General features: G+C 34.4%; 1 protein-coding gene across 4 annotated transcripts in view; it reads right to left on the reverse strand.

Annotated features, from left to right (window-relative positions):
* Positions 1–878: 878 nt before the first annotated feature.
* LOC136041733 (protein TANC2-like) overlaps positions 879–24,160 on the reverse strand; it is a 281,477-nt gene continuing 258,195 nt past the window's right edge. For all 4 annotated transcript variants that reach the window (XM_065726482.1, XM_065726481.1, XM_065726480.1 and 1 more), the window contains 9 exons: positions 22,414–22,676; positions 20,329–20,473; positions 16,475–16,633; positions 14,641–14,818; positions 11,574–11,755; positions 8,995–9,164; positions 5,833–6,043; positions 4,439–4,539; positions 879–1,833 (listed from right to left, as the gene is read on the reverse strand). In XM_065726482.1, coding sequence (XP_065582554.1) covers positions 1,569–1,833; positions 4,439–4,539; positions 5,833–6,043; positions 8,995–9,164; positions 11,574–11,755; positions 14,641–14,818; positions 16,475–16,633; positions 20,329–20,473; positions 22,414–22,676 — 1,674 coding nt within the window. In that variant the 3' untranslated portion in view covers positions 879–1,568. The remainder of the gene's footprint in view (positions 1,834–4,438; positions 4,540–5,832; positions 6,044–8,994; positions 9,165–11,573; positions 11,756–14,640; positions 14,819–16,474; positions 16,634–20,328; positions 20,474–22,413; positions 22,677–24,160) is intronic.

Below are 24,160 nucleotides of genomic sequence, written 5' to 3' on the forward strand. Positions count from 1 at the left end.
GGTTCTCTGATACGCTGAATGAGATGGTTTGATTCTATGATTCTATGACTTTAAGGGGATCCCTCTTTTTTCCAAAATAAGGCAAATTTTCTCAGGCTCGTATGTTTTGATGGTTAAGACTAAAAAATTTTATACATTAGCAATAAAAATTTTATTTGAATGAGCTTTGAGTAGATCAAAGAAAGGCCTAGATCAGTGGTTTCCAACCTATTTTTATTGAAAATTTTATGTGAATGAGCTTTGAATAGATAAAAGAAAGGCCTAGATCAGTGGTTTCCAACCGATTTTTATTGAAAATGTTATGTGAATGAGCTTTGAGTAGATCAAAGAAAGGCCTAGATCAGTGGTTTCCAACCGATTTTTATTGAAAATTTTATGTGAATGAGCTTTGAATAGATCATAGAAAGGCCTAGATCAGTGGTTTCCAACCAATTGTTATTGAAATTTTTGAGTGAATGAACTTCGAATAAATCAAAGAAAGGCAGATCAGTGGTTTCCAGTCGATTTTATTGACAATTTTATGTGTATTCACCTGAACGATACTTAAAAGGCCATTAACTTGGTATCGTTTTTGGGTCGTCCTCTAGGTACATTTTATACTAGCTAAATATACTCTCTGAATACAACCCCTCTTACATAACGTTTCACGTCATTGCAGTACTACATGTATCTTGTTTACTCATTAAATTCTTATGAATGTGACGTCATTCGCATCAAATGCTCTTTTTCCAGAATTGAGGCTCAAAGGTATGGTCAGCCGAAGGGTGCACGTTCTGCACATCACTCACCAAAATATTACCATGCTCCACTAGTGAGACCTGCGTCCCCGTTAGGAATCAAGGACGTAGATAGCCCAGGGGGCCTATATTTCTCAAAAATTTATATAGTTTAGCGACAAAATTTATTTTTTCAGAAATAAAAATCACAAGCAAAATATATTGTCAACATGTCGAAAATATACAAGTAAGAAAAAACATTAACTTCATTCTGCATTTTTTCTTCAAGAAACAATAGTTCTAGCAGGATACCGCAAGTATTCTAAATTCTAGACGACGGCTCGCTTTTTCCAAATGCACTTTGCTCATGCAAATTCGAGTAAAACGTAGCATTATTTTTAGCACAACGTTATCAATATTTCAAATCCTATACTCTCAAAGACGTTGATGTACCAAGACTTCTATTATTTTTAGGAGAACATCACTTATATTTCAAATTCTTGGTTTTCTAAGGCATTATCTAAGGAAACGTTATGTTATCTTTAGCATAAAACCATCAATTTTTCAGATTAGACTCTCAAAAACATTGCTTTACAAGAACTATATATTATTTTTAGCAGAACGTCACCGATACATTGAATCCTTGACTTTGTAAAACGTTACTTAAGGAAACGTCATGTTATCTTTAGCACAACACCATTAATATTTCAGGTTCTAGAGTTTCAAAAATGTTGCTTTACCAGAACTTCATACTATTTTTAGCGAAACGTCACCAATATCTAGAATTCTCGATTTTCAAAACCATAGCTTAGACAAACGCCATGTTATTTTTAGCACAACGTCACCAATATTTCAAATTCTCGAAGCTGATGGATCTGATCCACAACTTGATCCAATTCCACTACTAATATCGTGTTCATTCAAACTATCAACGGATGTGCCAAGAGACTTCAACGTTGCCAACGCAGCACCACTGGCACTGCTATTATTTTTCGACGAAAATTCTTCAGCTGAAAAAAGCTCTTCACGCGCAGAGATTAGCAACTTTTTCACTTCTTTCACTTGGGGTGCTAGTCGCGTAGCTTCTGCTAAGTCACTGATGGCGTTACTTATTTGTCTAAAAAATAGAAAGACTAATTACAATGTAATAAATTATAAAACAACTTCAACGGTCAGCAAACTATGAATATGAAGAAAAATAATTAAGAAACCAACTGAGGATGATTTTCAGCCTCAGAATTATTTCAGCCTAGACTTATTTGTCTAAAAGATAGAAAGACTAATTACAATGTAATAAATTATAAAACAACTTCAACGGTCAGCAAACTATGAATATGAAGAAAAATAATTAAGAAACCAACTGAGGATGATTTTCAGCCTCAGAATTATTTCAGCCTAGACTTATTTGTCTAAAAAATAGAAAGACTAATTACAATGTAATAAATTATAAAACAACTTCAACGGTCAGCAAACTATGAATATGAAGAAAAATAATTAAGAAACCAACTGAGGATGATTTTCAGCCTCAGAATTATTTCAGCCTAGACTTATTTGTCTAAAAAATAGAAAGACTAATTACAATGTAATAAATTATAAAACAACTTCAACGGTCAGCAAACTATGAATATGAAGAAAAATAATTAAGAAACCAACTGAGGATGATTTTCAGCCTCAGAATTATTTCAGCCTAGACTTATTTGTCTAAAAAATAGAAAGACTAATTACAATGTAATAAATTATAAAACAACTTCAACGGTCAGCAAACTGTGAATATGAAGAAAAATAATTAAGAAACAAACTGAGGATGATTTTCAGCCTCAGAATCACTTTTAGAATCGCACAGAATCACTTTTTTTCACTGGCTAAAAATCCCCTTCGTTCGGTTTCTTAATTGTGTTTGTTTTTATTTTTTTTTTTCGTATTCCTCGTTTTTGTCGAACGTCAGGTATAGACAATGTAGTCTCAACTTGTTTGTTTAGCATGTCCCAGCCACTGAGTTATCAAGTGGCGAGTAGCAGCCAGATTTGGCAGTGGGAAGTTCTTTTTCTTATAAACTCTTTTTCACTAGCAATGAGCACTAAAATACCTTTTCCAAGGTTTTTCTTTGATAAGAGTTACCAAAAGGTATTTTTTAAAAATCGTGGAAGTTTAGTTGAGGGACCGATCAGGTGGCGTCTTCTAAGTCATCGATGGTGCCACCCAAAAATGAATGTAATAGAATAAATTACAGAAGTATTTTAAATATAAATAATGCCAATGTGATTATCTTAGGAACAAGATGAATAGAGGTTGACAGGAGGTACAAAAGAAATGCATAATATAAGGCGAGTCCAGCGCGTTGTGCTAAGTCACTAATAGCATGACTTATTTGTCGAGAAATACATAAATAAACTAGAATATAAAAAATAAACTAAAAACTAAGCTTTTTCTCATACTAAGCACTGGTCGGTGCTGCGCAGGTACCATTCTCCAGATTCTCTGCATTTGGCCTGGAGTGCAATGCGTTGTTGGGGGCAACTCAACCGATTTTTCCCGTGTGTTTTCTCAGATTTATCCAAATACCCATTGAAGCTCGGTCAAGTCTGGCTAACTTACAGAGTGACACCATTGACCCTTTCTTCCAAAATATATCACCAGCAAAACCAGACTCGAACCCCTGTTCTCAGGATTTCAAGTCCAGTGCGCTAACCACTCGGCTAGGACGGCTCAAGATTATAACGAATATTAATATTTGAATATTAGGTAATTCAGGTGATATCAATAGAACTCAAATACATGTGACTGTAGCGTGCGTACATCCTCGTGCGTACATCCTCGCTAAGTTTTAGACCTGTACGATTAGAAAACCCTAGTAATCTAATTCCTTTCCCCGAACATAAATTTATTCCTCCCAAATATCTCCGAAAATTAACATTTGGAATTTTTCTGTACGTGTCGGTCGTAATAATAACCGAAAATTAACATTCACGTTAACACGAAGGTTAATACAAAATTCAAATTATTAATTTTTCTCCCACATATCCCCGAAAATTAACGTTCTTAAATTTCCCCAAACGGAAATACTCCCGAACGTAACGTCCGTAATTATACCAGAGAATTAACGTTCGCATTAACACAAAGCGTAATAAAAAATTCGAGTTATTAATTTTTATCCCAAATATCCCCGAAGATTAACGTTCGTAATTTTCCCCGAGCGTAAGTATCCCCGAATGTGACGCTCTTAACTATCCCCAAAAATAAACACTCGCATTAACACGAAGGTCAATGAATAATTCAAATTATTATTTTTTTTAAAAGTTAATTTTCGGGCACATTTAAGAAAATCCGATTTTGTTCAGTAGAAATTCAGAGAAACCCAGGAAAATTATGGAATACTGGAAACTACGATTGGAGATGGAAACAAGAAAATGATCTAGCGCTTTAATGGACCATTTACTCCAAATTATTTTCTTGTAGCCTGTACATAGTTTTGTTTAATTATAAGTACCGTTTTGAAAAACGGTAAAAAATAGTTTTGAAAAACGGTAAAACGTTTCTAAATTTTGAAAAAATCAAAGAAAAATAACTGTTGACATTAGAAGCATTAGAAATGAAACAAATATCAGACCTGCTGCTATTTTTTAAAGGAAAATATACGAGAGAAAAAATTTACAAAAATCCAAATTAAAAGAAAAAAAGCAAGAAAATAAGAAAAAGGAGTTTAAGAAAATTCAAATACAAACCCAATATCGCGCCTGGCCCTGGCTCTTAGATAATACGCCTCAAATGCACTCGGTTTCAAAGCAATTGCCTCTGTTGTTAAGTCTACTGCTTCTGATGATTCCTGCAAAATAAAAAGCTGATGTTTATTCTGAATTTATTATTTTTTATTTTAATTCACTTCTATTCAAAGGAACCAGAAATACTTCATAGATCTAGATAGAGGATTAAATATTAAAAAAAACAAGTTTTTTCAAATGAAAGTAAGGAACAACATTAAAACTTAAAGCGAACAGAAATTATTATGTATATGATGGGGTTTGACCCCTCATCAATACCTCGCTCTTTACGCTGAAGTTTGAATTTTTTTCAAATTCTTTAAGAATGATCCCTGATTCAAAAAAGGCCGTTTAATTCTAAATAAATGGCTCTTTTGAAAGTACTTAGAAAACTTAAGCGTAAAGAGCGAGATATTGACGAGGGGGCGAGCCACCTCATATACGTAATTTCTGTTCGTTTTAAGTTTTTAAGTTGCTCCTTACTATCGGTTGTAAAAAGATGTTTTTATTTCATTTCTTATCGTTTTTTAAATAATGCTGGGAAATCCGGAATTCGCTTCATGGAAAATTCTCTTCCCCCGTGAAAAATTCCTCCATAAAAAGATCCTCCCACGTAACACTCCCCCCCCCCACACACACACTAGAAAAAATTTCCCCTTGAGAACGTCCTTACACTTCCTAATAACCAATACTATATGTAAACTATGCGTGATTATGCTGAACAAAATGGCTATCTCAAAATTTTTATTATGTGACTTTGAGAAAAAATGAGCATGGGAGGAGGCCTAGTTGCCCTCCAATTCTTGGAGGGCAGAGAAGTGCAAAGTAGGGAATGAGCCGTACCCAGATACTACCCGTTATGGTGGATGGTTATGAAAGCGTTTGACGTTATGACATTCTATTTTCTATAAAAAAAATTCAAATGAAGAGAGAGAGAGAGAGAGAGAGAGAGAGAGAGAGAGAGAGAGAGAGAGAGAGAGAGAGAGAGAGAGAGAGAGAGAGAGAGAGAGAGAGAGAGAGAGAGAGAGAGAGAGAGGGAGAGAGAAAAACAAATGACCTCCCATTTCCTCTTACACATAGCAAGATTTAGAAGCATGGGAGAGCGGTAGTGAGCCTCATCTAGATATTAACCATTACGATGGATGGTTACAGAAAGCGTTTAACATCATAATATTTCATTGTCTATTAATAAACTAAAATAAGATTTCAAAATCTCCATCGCTTCCAAATGCCCATCAATTGTACATTTAGAGACAGATTTGAGAGATTTAGAGAGAAAGAGAGAGAGGCAGCGAAGGAGAGGGAAAGAGTGGAGAGTGAGAAGACAGGAGAGAGAGGCACAGAGAGAAACAAGTTACCTCGGATTTTCTCTTACACCTAGCGAGATTTAGGAGCAGGTGGAAACGAAGTTGTACGAAAGCTTCTGAATGCTGTTTGTCAGATGAGCTGAAGTCGGTAATCGCAGGTAGTTTCTTGAGGGCATAATGATATCTATGCGCTGCTTCTTTGAGCCTTGCTTTTTTGTACAGGGCATTTCCGTCGTCTAAAAGTTTCCCCAGAAGAATAAGCCTAAAAAAATAAGCAATACAGCGATCATTCGGGATTCAAAATCATTATTGGTACAAACTCTGCTTGGTATTCAGTTAAGAAGTCACGCACACCTACAATTACGTTAGGAAAACCTCTCGAGGTGGTCGAAGGACGGGGAGTGGATGCTACCAGAAGCTTTTTGCTCAGATTTAACTGGAAAAATCCCTCATTTTTCTATTTATATATAATATTTAATGGCTTCTATTTTCCAGGCTTCTAGTCACTCCCCCTCGTGTTAATGGGGAGATCCCTATGAAAAAAAAATTCAAAGAATTCACCTTGAAAACCATGGAAACGACGATCCTGTATTGATTTTAACATTTCAGACCCTCTCCCCACTCTAAATATCTGTACAGGCACATTTTAGTGGCAAAACTGGCAACATTTAGTGGCTGAATGGAAAAGAACTGCATACACAAGTGAGAACTCAGGCGACTAACACTAGAAGGTTTTTTATACATTCATTGTGGGCGGGACAATGCTCCATGACAGAGGACTTTAGACCTCTCTATGTCTTTCGCCTCTCATACTCTCTGCCCCTCGCATATCTCTCGCCTCTTGCGTCTTTCGCCATCATACGCCTAATTCAGACTCTCTTTAAAGTCATTGTACTTTTACAGATTGATGATATTATGGATTTAGCTTAAGGAAGTAATATAGCTTTTGTGATATAATGTTTTCTTGTCTTTAATGGATATAAGAGTAACGCTGTAGTACTTTTGACAAAACAGGGAGGAAGACGGTATATATACAGGGAAAAATTACAAGACACTTTCCAACCTTTAGAAGGGTCGAAGTAGAATTAGCGATCTCAGGATTATGTTCATTGACAGCTTGGCCATTTTTTGGTACAGTATTGATGTGATCGGCACATTTGTAGTGCAAAAGGATAAAAAACCAGGCTGGTCACATCTTCCATTACCTATAAATACCACTGAACCTTTATTCCCAAAATACTTTTCTACCTTTAATCAACCTCTTTACCTGCACTTTTTACTTTAACTCTTTTACCTATGCTTTGTACATTCACTTTTTTACCTTAATTTTTTTATTTTACTTTTTTGCCTTTAGTTTTTACTTCTTTACTTTTTACCTTTAGTTTTTACTTTTATTTCAACGTTTACTTTTTATTGATGCTTTCTTATCTTACTTTTTTACAATTGCTTTTTACTTTTGCCTTTTTAAACGTAGATAACTTCGAAGACCACACTGCCTTTCCATGACGAAAGTATAACAGTTTAAAATAGGGATGAAACCTTTTAATCGACAGTGAACGGATATAAAATTTTTAACTGGATGTTTCCAACACATCTACATTTTTCATCATCAGCAGTAAAACTCACAGTGTTCATCATCAGTGCTGATGATGAAAACTGTATATGTGTTCGAAATATCCAGTTTAAATAAAAAATTATATCTGTTCACTGTCGATTAAAAGATTTCATCCCTATTTTGAACTTTACCTTCTTTACCTTTACCTGATTAGTCAATGACCATTGACCGCCTTGCTGTCGTTCTGTTGATGTCATCAAAAGAGGGTGTTTCTGCGATAGACAGATAAATGAACCCAAACAAGTAGGGGAAATGAGACAAATATAAAAGAAAATGGCAAGCGACCGGCCTTCCATGACTACCCGCCAAAACCAAGGCAGAGTAAAGAGTCATGCCCAATAAACTGTTTGACTGTCAGTATAACAGTTGGAAATTCTGGGGATATTTATCTCTGACAATTGGTATTTCACCAGTAGGGAGAACTTTGTGCTTTGGGTTTTTATACTGGAAATAGGGTGAGGTCATAAGCCCTAAAATAGACTTTGGCTCGGTTTCACCTACCGTAACAACCCTAACTACAACAGGTAATTAGCTGTGGGTCCTTGACTAAAGTCAGTTTTGTCTAGCGGCGATTATATTCCAAAACTTAGTCGTAGTGACGTTAGTTTAGGAAACCCACTAGAACTAGAAATTTTCTTTTGATTAGCCAATATACCTAATTATATAGACATAGTCCCGCTAGTATGCGGGGTTGTTCTTTTTTAAGTTCCTGTCTTTCATCGAAATGTTTTTCCTAGCTTACTTGAAAATACATCATTATTTACGCACAGAGATATTGGAGATTGGCCTATTGGAGAAAAAAAAAACACATAGAAACCCTTCCCCAAATATACTTCCTACATAAAATTTAACAACTATTGTGTTAGCGACAGGTAAGAATCTACAAAGCCCTGTTAACGAAATTCCAAGGCATTAGTTTAGCTTAATCTACTTTTGCAAGTTTGTGATTTTGTGATTATGCTTGTGGTATTGGTTTTTGTCACACTCCCAGTAAGTAGCTCCGATTCTAGGCCAGTGCACGCTCGGTATGTCTTGATCATAATAGTGTAAATAGTCTCTAAGACAACTGGATCAAAATTATCCTTGAGGTTCTTTGTTTCTTCTTTTTATTTATTTATTTTTCTTTTTTTCAATGTTTCACTTTTCGTTCATCACAATAATGAGTCACAGTGATGATTTCGTTCATAATAGTGTTGGAAGTAAGAAACCCAAGAATCACCAGAGGGATTTAATACGTCCAGCTGAAAGGTTTTTTGATGGACCCCAAAGGATAATTGAATAATTAAACCCCAAAATAAGAATATGCATTCATTTTTTTTTTCTTTTATCTCAAATTCAGTTTTTTTGTATGTCTAAATTTTAGTTCTAGTTATTCATTTGTTTCTTCTTTATTTCTGATTTTTTTTTCTCTCTTTTGTTTATTTGTTTGCAAATACAAATTAAATTTGGCTAAGCACAATAAAGAATAGTGGGGAAAACAGTCGAAGGGGTGGGTGGGGAACTGCAGCCTCTACTCTTTTATTTGAGTAGTTTAACCTTGAGTAAGGTAGACACTATCTAACAATAGAAATAAAAGCAATGAATTATTTAAAGGTTACATAATGTCTTGCTTTCCTGCTGCCATAGTCCAAGTGACGGGGCTCAACTTCGCGCCACGTCTGAGGAAGGCTTGAACAACTGCAGCTTGTCGGTAGGAGATGGCTCTGTCGAGAGGTCGCATGCCACTTGTATCTGTGTGTTCGATTGGAGATCCACGCTCAATTAAACTCTATAAGGAATAAAGCACGCTTGTCATATTCAATAGGGAAACGGAAATAAAATTTACCATATGATTCATTTCCTTATCTACTTCTTTGGGACGATTGAAAATATCAGTGATAGATATGTATATTCAATGATTAGAAACAGAATTGTTTCTTATATAAATATCTCCCCCACACAAAGCCGTGTCCAGGGAGTTTAGGAAGGTTTGCCCCTTCCCCCGAAACACTTGTCTCACTCGCAAAAACGTAACAGAAATGAATATAAAAAAATATTTGATACGCTTTTTAAAGTTTTTTTTTGGTAGATCCCCCACCAACCGAAAAAAATCCTGGATACTAACCCTGCCCCCACCATAGAATCTCCTACAAAAATATACGTGAGCACTTGTTTAGGAGCTAAAGGTCAACTTGTAATCGCAGAAAAACTAAACCATTATAAAAATCTGTGCACCCGGCTGAGAAGTTTTAAATTGCAATAAGCAGACTAAAAAATAGTAAAATCACACCATAATTGAAATTTATAATGATATCAGCCAGTGAAATGAAAACAAGAAAATAAAAAAAAATATTTTGACAAGGACCATCGCCAAGTCGTCTTCAGTGTTGTTAATAAAAGACTAACTTTCCAAAATTATACAAAACAGCGTAAAAAGGAACAAATGTCAAAAAGAAACACGGAATGGATTTTCTTGTCTGCATTCGCCAGAAGAAATTCTCTATTTTTTACCCAAGTATCGAAATGTAGCAAAATATAATTTTTATAATTTTTGATTCCATGAACAATTGAATTAATTTAAATTAAAATGGAATAGTTGTGGGCATCAAGTCATGGCTAATTGTAGAAAAAGCCAAGCCAGACAGTCCTATTGAGTGAGAGGAAATTCTGGCATTAAACCCCCCCCCCCTATTAGGATTGTATAAAAATGATGTCAGTTCATTTGTTAATAGATATGTCTATCTATTATCCGTCCATGCGTCATTCTTAGGGCAGTAGAATTAAGGTAGATAGTCATAGAGCTAAGATAGTCATAGAACCTATACTTTTCCAAATGGCACGGGTAAGCGGTGGGAGTAAGTGTGCCTCTCGTATTGGACCAGTACTTTTTTGTTATCTTTTAACAAGTCACGCCTGTCTAGAGTCTCAGGAAGGTTGGCCAAGAGTTTAAAAATGACATAGGACCATTAGATTACCTGGAATAAGAGGTACACAAGGGATGCCTACCTATGGTCTTAGGCAAGTTGAACCAAGAATTTACAATTGACACAGGACTGTTAATTTGCATAGTCAAAATTGGGTCAAAAATTTTGACTACGTCTAAAGTCAAAATGGGGCCATTCTACAATGAGTGTCAGGCAAGGCGATTGATTCAATTTTTAAACTTAAACATTTGCACAAATAAAAACTTAATTTAATGTTAGTTGAACAAGAAGTTGACCGGAATTGCAAGGGGAATAAGCGTCCAAAGCCTACAAGAGCCTCCTGTCTGCCTGAAATGTTAGACAAGTGAACCCAATTATAAGCTAAGACAGTTGGGCTAACAAAAAATGAATGAAATATTGATTGACCAATAATAGTTGGCTGTCTGTATTATTGTCTTTGCTTTGACTGTCAATGCTTTTTCACAAACTTAGGTAGTTTTACCAACAAAAATGCCCAGATAGTCAGTAAAATGGTATTACCCCAGACCAGGTAGCTGAGGAAAAAAAATATTATAAAGATCTGTACACCTGGCAGAGCAACTTTTAATTGCAATAAGCAGACTATAGAGTAAAATCACACCATAATTACTTATTAACTAATCTTTTCCCTTTATTTCTATATCTCTACATGTTTAATTGCAAATACACACGCAATTAATTGCAGTGCAAAGATAAATACAGGGGAACGGGAGGAAAAATATTGAGGGGGAGCAAGTCCCCCTCCCTAGTGATCATCACTGATGTAAGAGGGTTTTAAGCTACGAATAAAATCAAAGATCTTGTAAAATACAATTTAAAAGTAAGGGATTGGCACTGTAAATTTAATCAGTATCAAGATTGGCACTGTAGATTTAATCAGTATCAAGATTGGCACTGTAAATTTAATCAGTATCAAGATTGGCACTGTAAATTTAATCAGTATCAAGATTGGCACTGTAAATTTAATCAGTATCAAGACAAATATATTTTATAGCCTGCACCTCTCCTCTGTCTTCCGGTCTTCAGCAAAATATAAAAATCATGCAATTTTGTAAATTGCTTTGTTAATAAAAATGTATCATTGTTTTGTCAATGGTTTTGTCAATAAAAATTGTCAATTGTTTTGTCAATAAAAATTGTTTTATAAAATCATAAAACTTGAAATGCAAGTCCCCATTATTATCATTGACGAGTTCAATCTGGGTTTACCTTCTTTTCTTCTTTTTTTTACATACCTGAACAATATTGGGGTCTCCAGAAACAGCAGCATAGTCCAGAGGCAATCTCCCTTGTTTATCCGTAGTATCCACATCTGCTCCCTTCTCCAAAAGGCAGGTGGCTGATTGTCGTTTTGACATTTTACAGGCCCATGTCAGTGCTGTCATACCATCGTTATCAGTTCTATTAATATTGGCGCCTAAAATAGCCAAATAAAATAGCATATGTAAATGGATTGCTTAAAGGACTACTGAAGGCCTTTCGAGCCTTTTCGGAGTATGCAGCTATTCTGATATTACTACTACTAACAACTCGTTGCAGCACTAAGTCCTCCTAGGCCCACATAATTGCACACACTCCTTTTCCAATCTGATCTATTGTAGGTTTTACTCTTTATTCTCTCCAAGACTGCTTTTAAAATTTTGTTTGAGGAGGGGGGTTGGGTAAATATTATTTTGGCCTATTTCTAACTAATACGGACAACTTGCTTTCATTTAAATATAAGTGGATAGGCCACAGAGCACAATTTTTGGAAGTCTTCCATCCTTCATCCATAGAAAATGACCTAGCTGATGTAACATTTCTGAACATATCTCTTGAAATATTACTAAATCAACAATAAATAAACTATTATGTCCTTTTGAGAAAAAAGTTCCTCCACAAGAAGCGCCATTTTAAATTTAAACTCAACTTCAAACATAACATCAAAAGCAGCAAATGGGCATGGTATCAACCCATGAAAAATTTCAACAATCAAAGAAAAAGTTTAATGCCACGAACAGCATCCCTCTTCCTCCAAAATGAGCAGGGGATAACTTCAAACGCCAACTCTTATTATTTTATTCCATTTATCATTAATCAATGCTAAATATCTAAAAAAAATATTTTCAATTAAAATACAAAACTAAGGAAGTAAGGATTGAAGTATAACGACATAAACTGTAGGTGTTACCAGCATTACGTCTCGTTTCTAGAAGCTGGAGAGGAAAGGGACTTGGTAATTTCGATTGGAAATCCCTAATATACTATTCCATTATATTGACAAGACTAAATATAATTAGAACTAAGCACTGAATGCAAGGCCGTATCCAGGGAAGGGAGGTTAGGGGGTTTGACCCCTCCCTCCCCTCGAAAATTTTTCCGACTCGTAAAAACATCACAAAAATGAATATAAACAAAATTGTCAATGTTTTTAAAAGTTTTTCTTGCCCCCCACCCCCAAAAACAGAACTCTTATGTGCCTCATCCCGAAAAAAACCTGGCTATGACCCTGACTGAATGCAATGTTCATTAAGCTACACGAGGAATTTTACTGGAATAAAATTTAAGAGGTAACATAAAGCCCCAGCCCCCCTCCATCATAGAAGCATGTAGGTAATTTCAAAATTCAAAATATCAGTTATGATATACCTCTACACTTAGGTTCCCCTATATTATATCCCCTATACTATATTATATTCCCCTCTATTAGATTGCCCATTAAAAACAAAGCAGATTTCATCCAAAAAATTGATAGCAGAGTTAAAATATAGATTATAACCTCCCTAAACACTAAAGAGTAATTTTTGATTTACTGAAAAGAATATATACATCTAACGGTTTCTTTGTTATTAAAGGCTTCTTTGTTATAATACTTTTCCAGGCCAGGGTCTTCCAAATATTTATACAAAATCTTTACACGCTCTTGATTTTATGTTCACTTTCGCACTAAAATAAATATATGAAGATCGTGTATTAAATGGTCCATTTGCATAAATTATTACCCTTACCCCTGTGATGGTAAGAATAAATTTACCCCTGGAGGCAAGTTTCTCAACTTTCACCGCTCTGATTAAAATGACTATCTTAGAAGTTCTATGCGATGCCTTGCGGGGCACCTTTAGGTACAAAGCGGTTAAATGGCCTCCCGTCAATTTTGACCACTAAAAGTGTTCATTTGAAATCAGGAAAATCCTACCCCAACTTTCTACAATCAACCGTTCTATATTAGGCTGATTAATAATGTATGGGAGACACGTTGCTATTTACTAAGTCAGTGGTGTTGGTTTGGGTAGATCAGGTTTTGTAAAAAATCAAAACGGGCTGTAATCTAATAGTTCACTTTTAATTTACAGTAGACGTACCTCAACGCTTTCATTTTCAATTGTTTTATTTCAATTATTGTTACTTCACTATTTCTCTTTAATGACGAAATACTCAATACAACCCCTGGGCCATTTTTTTTTTGGCATCTAAATTTTTGGAAGCTGGGGTGTGAGCAATCTTAGCACCGTGGACAAATTTGAAAAACTTTACAACAATTTCTAAAATATTAATCGCTCTAATCTTGCTTGAAAAATGCTTGAATAGATGAGGAAAATCACTTCAAAGTGGAAAAAGTGTCTTTCATTCTACCTTTCAACTGTTCCTAAAATGCCCATAAATTGGCCTATTTGTCCATCAATTACCCCGTCAATTTTTAAAATACCCATCATAAAACCCATCAACTGTCTAAAAAAAATCAGATCCTCAAAAAGAATTTCCCGTCTGGCGGCGTAAGACATAACAAAAATGAACATAAACAAAATTTCGATGTTTTTTTAAGTTTTTCCTGCCCCCCCCCCCCAAAAAAAAGAAATTTTTTGTACCCAACCCCGAAAAAAAAACCTGGCCCTGACTGAATGCAATGTTCATTAAGTTACACGAGGAATTTTACTGGAGTAAAATTTAAGAGGTAACATATAGCCCCAGCCCCCCTCCATCATGGAAGCATGGAGGTAATTTCAAAATTCAAACTGTCTAATCATCAACTGTCTAAAAAAAATCCAGATCCTCAAAAAGAATTTTCCATCTGGTGGCCTGCGGCAAAAACCTACATGGTCTCACTGTGAAAATGGCCCTAGGTATGCAAGTTATATAGTCTTATATAATTAAGATAAAATACAATTTTGCTGTAAATCTTGATCAGTCAACTACAGAAAATACTTCAAAGCAAACTGTTTATACAACTTTAAAAAAAAATTAAAATCATTAATCTTACTTGTAAATGATTGAAAAAATTTAAAAAAAAGACACAAACAGATAGTGTTTACAATGTAGAAGTACCTTTTGACAGAAGAAGTTCAATCAAAGCTGTGTGGCCTTCAGCTGCAGCAGCCATGAGCGCAGTTTTCCCGGTGGCATCTGGCTGATCGACTAGAGCAGGAATAGTAGAATTTTGAAGAATTAAACCCGCTGTTTCCCAATGACCTTCTTGGACGGCAATCAAAATAGGTGGCACCTCCTTAACAAATCAAATTTTCAACAATAAAATACTATCCATTTGACATAGTTAATACTTATGCTACATAGCCTATTGCTACATATGCTACATAGTCAAAACCAAAGAGGATATATAACTTATAAGAGTGGGTACTGGCGCTAGTGTCGACAAAAAAATCCACGTCATCTAGCGCTTGGCGAAGTTCCGCATTTTTTCAGTGTTTTTAGAAATAGTCGTTAATCGGAGGTTTTGGGATAGAAATTATTTTTGTCGTATCTTAGATGCCAAGAAATTGAATTAGAGAAGGGGTTGGTGGAGCCCCCTTTTTCATACCTATATCTCAACTATCCATGCATCTTTTTTTATTTTTTCTTAGCAACAAAAGATACTTATTTTTGTCTTGACAGACAGTAAACTACCAGTGTTAGCAAACAAAACGTATGTAGGAAATGTGCCTTTTTAGTCGGAAGACATTCCCAAGGTCACTAATTCCCTCGTTCAGGACCCAAACCCCGGATGGAATCAATCCAGTGCGTTCATATAAAAAAAGCATAATAGCGTTCATCATAACAAATTTCTAAATAAAAAAAGCATAAAACACACAAAAAAAAACATAAACTGCATTCGTTATAACAAATTTCTAAAAAACAAAAAAAAAACATAAAACAAAAACCAAAAAAAACATAAACTGCGTTCATCATAACAAATTTCTTAAAAAAAAAAAAAAAAAAAAAAAAAAAAAAAAACATAAACCGCGTTCATCATAACAAATAAAAAAAAAGCAAACATAAAACATAAAAAAAAACATAAACTGCGTTCATACGCAAACACACTGGGAAAAGATAAAGATTTCTGAGTATCTTGATACCTAAACAAGATGCGGAACAAGAAGAACTAAACCACCGAGTTTGTTTATTTAAAAGAATATAAAATTTCCAATCTCAGAAACTAATCTAGTCAAAATCTTTTAGATCTCCAGTTTGACAAAAATAAAGGTCGTATAGGGCCTTTTCAATTTCCCCGATCAGTATCTCATGCTCTCAAATCCACAATTCTTATTACTGACGGAGACCTTTCCATCATACAAAGAGAAAGAAGATAAAGAGGAAATTTGTAAAACCAGTGAATACAAACTAAGTCGATGTTTTGGATATATATGCAACAGCCGTCATAAGCGAAGTACAATATCAAAAATAAAATAAAACATGGTTTGAGTCAAGACTTTGTTGAACATATGTGGGGTGAGGAAAATGAAACTTACAAAATTTATTTTATGATTTTAATTTTAAATTCATTTTTTTTATTAGATTTTGTGAGGAAGTTTGTTTTCTTTTTATTTGTTTATATTGTATTTTGCTAATGACGGTTGTTGCATATACAGCCGAAATATCCACTTAGGGTGTGTTCACTGTGTGTACACAAATTTCCTCGTTATCTTCAATATTGTTATAATCCCCACCCCCTCACTGAAATGATTCTTGCATTTGTACCTGGACGAATTATCTTTTCAAAAAAGCGTTAAATACTATGACAGTTTTTTTGAATGTTTATACTCTACCTAAAAAAGGCTTATAACATTATAAATTTGAAATTATAGCATGTATAAAATATCTCCCACGGCTGAGCATGATGAATCAATGATTTTAATTAGTTACTAATTAGATATTAATTAGTTACCTGTAGGTTAGTTGCAGCCACGTTTGCCCCTCGTTTAATAAGAATAGCAACTGTCTCATTGTGACCATGTCGGCAAGCCGCGGCCAGCGCAGTATCTCCTGTATGAGAGTCGTTCAAGTTGACACGAACCTCTGACATGTCCAATAAAAATTCAACAATCTGTAATAAAGTTTGAACATAAAGCTTTCCATAAGGAGATATTATGATGATATTATGATGTACATTATGTACATGATGTATTGATGTATTATTATGATGTACAAAAGTCCTACATTTCGATAATAAATTAAGGTAGAAAACAAAACTCAGATGCGAAATATAGCATATTAAATTTACACCTTCTTTGTGAAAAAAAAACTGCCATGATAATAGTATTTCAAAATCAAAAGGCGTTACGTATTTTTTGGTTTTTGTTTATGAAAACTTGAAAACTCACAAAAACGCGGCGGATCGCAATAAAAAAATAATATCGTAATCATCAAGGTTGACAACCTTAAATTCCAGATTTTGGGCTTCCCTCCAACCTTGAAAGACAAAGAAAATCGCTTTTTTGCATGAGTAACAGTGATGCGTCCCTTTTTCTTCTTTCTTTCACAATCAATCCCAAGGGCCCAAAGTTTGCCCAGTTTTACGCTATAAAGTTTCAAGTTATAAAGATGGCAAACACTTTATTGTTTATAAAGAGAAAAGTAGCCTATTTTCTTTATGCTTTTTAACTAATGCTGGGCAATAAATATACACTGAAAATAAAATACAGTCTTTGGAGTCACAAGTAACCCTGTCTTTTAAAAATCTGATTGGTCCTTTTCTGGGAACATTAAGTTAGCGGAAAGAACAAGCGGCTTTTATTCATAACATTTTTACAAGTAGCCTAAACTCTTTTTTCTATTTTCTAGATATTGTTCACATAAATTTATATAAAGTTTCTGTTTACAGAAACAATAGTTTCTGTTTGGTTTCCATTAAGTCTAACGGATGAGCATAGGATAGAAAAGGTTCAGAGAAGGGCCACTAGATTGGTCCCATACCTTCAGCGCCTTTCTTATCCGCAGAGACTTTCTAGGCTTCAACTCCCGTCGTTGAAGTTTAGTAGACGTCGCAATGACCTTGTAAATGTGTTTCGTATAATTAAAGGAGTGGATGATGTTGATCCAAATTTATTTTTTAAATTTAGCCATTATCACTCTACTCGTCAGCATGATTATAAATTATATCCCCCAAAACCACTGAAAAAGATTGGTCAATTATCTTTTGTTAGTAGAGTTGCCGGACCATGGAATAGTTTGCCTTTGGAGGTTGTCGAGGCAGAGAGTGCTCGAAATTTTAAGAGTGCATTAGTAAATACGCCTTTTTATTCAGACGTTTTTGTTGTGTAGTGTCGTGTTATTTAGAAGTTTTTGCTGTTTAGTTTATCGTTGCCAATTTACTTTAGATTAGTATTATGATTTTGTGTTTTTGTGTTTTTGCGACAAGCATTGATGCTTACCGCTATTCGTAATAATAAATAAATAAATAAATAAAAGGGTTTGCTTCCAAGAGGATATTACAATAGTGGAACCAAAGAAACTAAGGCACACTTTTTACTCTTGTATGATTGGAAACTGGCCCCTTCGTTTCTTTTAAAAATTACTTTTTTTGCATGAGTAGCAAGGACGTCTCCTTTTTTTAGCTAAAAAATGATTACATTAGCCTCGGAGCCCCGCAAATCAGCGCTGCAGCCCAGCCCTACAAGCTATGACAAAGTTAAAGCTGACGTAAACATCGTCTCATTTTAATAAGTAAGTGGCAAGGAAGTGCAAATAATTAAATTATATTTTGTGTCTTACTTAACTCATATTATTTTACATAATAAATTCGTATCAACAACAAAACATAACAACAACAAAATATAATAAAAAAACAGTTCTATTTAACATCTAATTTTGGAGACTGGAGAACAAGATTCTTTGATAACAATTAAATTCCGGTTATTTTAATAAGCAAACAGATTCAAACCAATGAAGGGATTCAAACCAATCAATCAAGTATACTTAGTTTAAACATGTGGGCTATAAATATCTGTGAGAAAAATAAGTCACATAACAAATTTTGGACTACCACGGCTGGCATCTAAACGCTTTGGGCCGACTCATGGCCCATCAACCATATGTTTAAAACCCTTAGTTTAAAGCGGATTTTCATCCGATTTAACATCCGCTTTATCTTCCACGATACATGCAACGCCTGATTATAAATAACCTAGCTTTTAAATATGAACCTGCAATTTTAAATTTGCAAAGCATGAGATTGCTTGAGATTATTGAGTTTCACGGGAAAAAATATTTACAACAAAAAATTCCTTCACAAGATTTAACAGGTTTAATAAAAAAAAAGTTTCGATTCCACAATTCCTAGTCACCTGGCACACCAACCAGACTGCCAACCTGACATGTTGACATTGTCTGTCCAAATAAGCCGGATTACTTGGATAGAAAATGAATATGTCACATCTTTTAGTAGATTATATGATTGAAAAGCGTGTTAAAAGATCAAAGGATCAAACTGGTCTTCCTTATTCAAAAGAGGTTTCAGACTAAATTACCAAAAATCCAAAGTAAAATCACATTGTTACTTATTAAAGACCAGGGAAAACTACCAAATCACAAATTATCAAAGTCGATATTCCATCCTTAAGTTTAATTAAGTTTAATATTTCGGTGTCTACAGATTTCCTCACTCAACCCCCCCCCCTTCACTGAAAAACGAGTACACGAGAAGGATGGAACCTTACGGACAGAAGACCTAAGTATTTTATCTAAATTGATAATGCTCTCAGAAAGAGGAAAAAACATGAAAATTTTTTTCAGTCCTTGCTGAGCACACTTATGACGCCCCGCATTAAAGCATTTTATTTGACCAGCGGAAAATGAATTGAAAGATTTTCAATTCAAATGAATTCATCTATATCAAGGATATAGATGCGTGTCAAGATCTTCAATAGAATATCAGAATTATTTTTCAAGAAAGGGGGGGGGGGCAGGATCTTGAAAGCAGAAAATCAAACAAAAATTTTCAATTCATTTTCTTCTTTTATTTCCTATATTAAGAGAAATTATGCCTAGAAATAATCTTGTACAGAACGAACCTAATTCCACATAACATTAGCCATTAACAGACATTGTTTCTGCATGCCCTTTTTAATAAAAATCTTTAAATGGATCTTTAAATGGCTGTTATAATTAGCTAGAAGATATTTTTTCAGTTTGTAGGGATCTTCAGATTTCAGGAAAGCTTCCATACCCTAATTGTAGCAAAATACTAGCGTTTTTCACGAAAACTGGTAAAAATAATAATCATATAAACGACACAAATGTTAGTTTGCAAGTTGTCGCAGAAGAGGGTTCTGACCTTCAGCCCCTCAGATTGGCCTACTCTACATCGATGTTCACACGAAATGTAGCCCTTAAATTCAGTTTTTGAAGATTTACTTTTTCTTTAAAAGATATGACGGTGGTATTGAAGCATTGAAGATCCTACTTTAGTCACAAGATTGAAAATCTTTGTGCTTTCAGTTCACACAAGGTGCAATTCGTCTTTTTTTGGCACAAAAAAGTCAGTTATAGGATAGTTTGATCTCATATGACAACGGTTTGGCCAGCAACATAGGGAGGCTTTTGAAATGTACAAAATATCGAAATTTAGGTTTGGCTCTGAACAAAGATGCAGGATCGGAGATACTTGCATGATATCAGGTCATGATGCTACATGCAAACATCTCATTAGGGCACATCATAGGTCACTGGACTTTTGAGAACTGAACTAGCTACACCAGTATTCTCTTTTTACTATTAAATACAGTTTATATTGATATTTACCTGAGTATGGCCTTTGGATGCGGCTGCAACAAGAGCTTGTTGAGCAACTTCGGCCATAGTAGGCTCACCGCTTGGCCAATCACAAGATATTAAATATCCAACAATGTTCAAATGGCCACATGAAGCAGCATGTACCAAGGGAGACCTAGAAGTGATACATATCACTTGAAGAAAAAACTTTTACAATTTTACAAGAGATTTATCACGAAATGTCATGAATTTCGTATGGCTTGTCACGAAATGACAGTGACAAAAAAAAATCTAAAACGTTAAGCAGAAACTTACTCTTACTATGAATATTTATTACGAAAATAAGACATTAAATCAGTAAAACAGTTATCTTATATTTATTAATCATTATTGTACATATTTAAATGCTTATGTACTTATTGTACATAAGACAATAGATCATTAAATATATATATTATATATATTAGTCATTACTGTACATATTTAAGAGTGCTTCGAGCCCCCTCCCGAAATGTTTGTCTGACTCGTGACAAATTAAACAAAAAGGCACGTGAATAAATTTTTGACGCGTTTTTTTTAAGTTTTTGTGTACCCCCCCCCCCCCGAAAAAGATACATATCACTTGAAGAAAAAACTTTTACAATTTTACAAGAGATTTATCACGAAATGTCATGAATTTCTTATGGCTTGTCGCGAAATGACATTGACAAAACTAAATCTAAAACGTTAAGCAGAAACTTACTCTTACTATGAATATTTATTATGAAAATAAGACATTAAATCAGTAAAATAGTTATCTTGTATTTATTAATCAGTATTGTACATATTTAAATGCTTATGTACATATTGTACATAAGACAATAGATCATTAAATAAATATATTATATATATTAGTCATTACTGTACATATTTAAGAGTGCTTCGAGCCCCCTCCCGAAATGTTTGTCTGACTCGTGACAAATTAAAAAAAAATGCACGTGAATAAATTTTTGACGTGTTTTTTTAAGTTTTTGTGTAGCCCCCCCCCCCCCAAAAAAAAAATCCTGGGTAAGGTCCTGCCTCTGGGTTTCAGTTTCTATTCAGCCACTCGCATTTGGCTTTGTTTCCTTACTTATCAACAATCAGAATATAAACTTTATAGTACCAAAGACATTGGAAAGTAAACCTGGTTGGGTGAATTGGCTAAGTAGAAACTTGTGCACATTTTGTCTAAAATTTACAAAGCCATATATATCTTTAAAAAAAAGACAAAAACCGGGAACGCAACGAAAAGAATTCTATTTGCAGTTTTTGGTATTAACCGGTGTCATATTAAAAAAAGAAAAAAAAACGTACGTGAAAAATCAGCTAAAAAAGAGCTAAAACCACATGACATAAATTCCTTTAAGAAGACTTAGTTGTCTTTGCAAGCGACGAGATCGCTAATATTTGAATTTTTACGGACAAGGAATGATAATCAATTTAACGAACTAATTTCACTAATTCAATATAGTTCAATGTGGCAACACCGTCAAAAATGTAAAAAAAATATTTTGAAGATCTTGATATTTTAAACCATGGCGGAAATGGTTCATCGGTCACCAGGCCTGTGTTTTACTTTAAAATATGATTAACAGAATAACTTTTTCAAAACCAAGCACCTGTTTTTGCAGGTTGTTTCTTTCAGAGCAGGTCGCTACAGGTCAGCCATTTTCCCATTAGGTCTCAATGGGCAGTTACCCGAAAGTTTAAGACATTTTTTTTCGGATTTATTTTGAATGTAATAAACAACCATAGACACCGATTTTGACGTTATAAACAACCATAAATTTTTTGATGGTTTGTTTCATGGTTGTACCATAAAAAAGAAACAACCATAAACATTTTTAGAAATTATTTGTACTTAGCAGTAAAGTTTAGCTTAAACTACTATGTTATTGTGTATAATATATTACGGGTCCTTGCGCATACTCCGCTTGTTTAATGGCTTGTAACACTGAACTTTTCATTACTACACGGTATTGTCAAAAACAGTAGCTCCTGAAGCAGTTCAAAAGGTGTTATGTACCACAGAATAGATCTTTGATTAGAGCGAAACAGCGAAAAATTAACTTTTGGTCTTCCTAATAAACTTACATGCCGTCATTGTCAGCCAAGTTCAAATTAGCTCCATGCTGGATAAGAACTCTAACAACATCGCATTGGCCGTTCCGTGAAGCGAGAATTAAGGGTGTCTGGCCAGCGTTATTACTTGCATCAATAGTGGCACCAAATTCAATTAAAAGTGACACCATGTCAATGTTACCCTCGGCGGCATAGATGCACAAAAGAGGAGAATTGCTGTTGTATTCAGTAATGTGATCGGGAGAACCACCAGACAGAAGAAGAAGACGAGTTACCTGTAAAGTTTATTTTATTAGATTACATTGATTCTTTTCTTACTGAAAAATAAAGATAGCAAAAATAGCATGTCGCAGTTACATAATATAGCAATTAATTTCTGCGTTTTTTTTCAAAAGTAACTTTTTCACTCAATAAATTTCCATCTTGATATCAGGTTTTGCAGTTTCCAAGGTCGTCCTATGTCGAATCCTGACTGCTTATCATTGTTGTTACCCCCGTTATATTTACACGTCTGAGGTAATTGATAGAAACAGTTTGTTGTGTTTTTCTCAAAATGGAAGATTAACAGAATAATGCAGATCAGGAAGAACGAAGTTTAATTGAACATACATTAACCTCCTTATCCTTCTTCCAAATACAGCTCAGCAAACAGTTTTTGGAAATAATTTCAAAAGTTAGGAAAATTCAGATACAAAATTTAAGCGTAGCAGGAATTCAGGTTGAGAGAGGTGTAATTGAACATGCATTAACCTCCTTATCCTTCTTTTGAATATAGCTTAGTAAACGGTTTTTGGAAATTATTTTAGAAGTTTGGTAATATCAGATACAAAGTTTAGGCGTTGCAGCAAAAATATATCATCTTCCTAATAAAAAGATGTCAAAGGTTAAGAAAAGAGACCAGAGGTTATCACAATATTTGTTATCACAACTGATCGTCTGGTCCACCAATCAGAAAACTTATTATGCTAAAGTTAGATAGAAGATTGTAAGCTCTGCGAAGTAAAAATGAACCAGCAAAATCGCTACGTGTATTCTGGCAAGCCTGTATTATTCGAAGCGAAATTTTTCTCGCCTTTTTAGAAACTTTCTCAAAAGAAAAGGATATTTTAAATTTTGACCTAAAAGAGTACTGATAGTGTTCCTATCATCGGATGAGTAGGAGGCTTTGATTTACTTTCAACGGACTTTTGTTAGCCTTAAAAGCGAATCTTCATAAAAATCTCCTTTATATCCCTCAAATTATGTGAACTTTCCATCTTTCTTTTTCTGCTTTTTCAAAAAATATGGGTAAATAATCATATAAGAGTGGAGACAGGCTCTAGCACCGAAAACATCTCCAACGCCATCTAATATAAATATTTTTTGCATTTTTTTTCAAACTTCGCAATTGTGCTTTTTTCCAGAAGCTGAGAGTCCTGCGGTGGTTTAACATTAGCATCTTTATCAAAACTGATCAGTTATCACAACTAATTGTCTGCTCCAAGAATTAGAAAACTTATTATGCTAAAGTTAGATAGAAGATTGTAAGCTTTGCAAAGTAAAAATGAACCAGCGAGATCGCTACGCGCATTCTGGCAAGCATGTGCTATTCGAAGCGAAATTTTCTCGTCTTTTAGAAATGTTTCTCAGAACAGAAGAACATTTTGAATTCTGACTTAAAAGAAAACTGATAGTGTTCTTATCATCGGATGAGTAGGAAGCTTTGATTTACTTTCAACGGACTTTGTTAGTCCATTGAGATGAGCATATGACCGAGATC

This window comes from Artemia franciscana, unplaced genomic scaffold, assembly GCF_032884065.1.
Source record: "Artemia franciscana unplaced genomic scaffold, ASM3288406v1 PGA_scaffold_36, whole genome shotgun sequence".
Lineage (NCBI taxonomy): Eukaryota > Metazoa > Arthropoda > Branchiopoda > Anostraca > Artemiidae > Artemia > Artemia franciscana.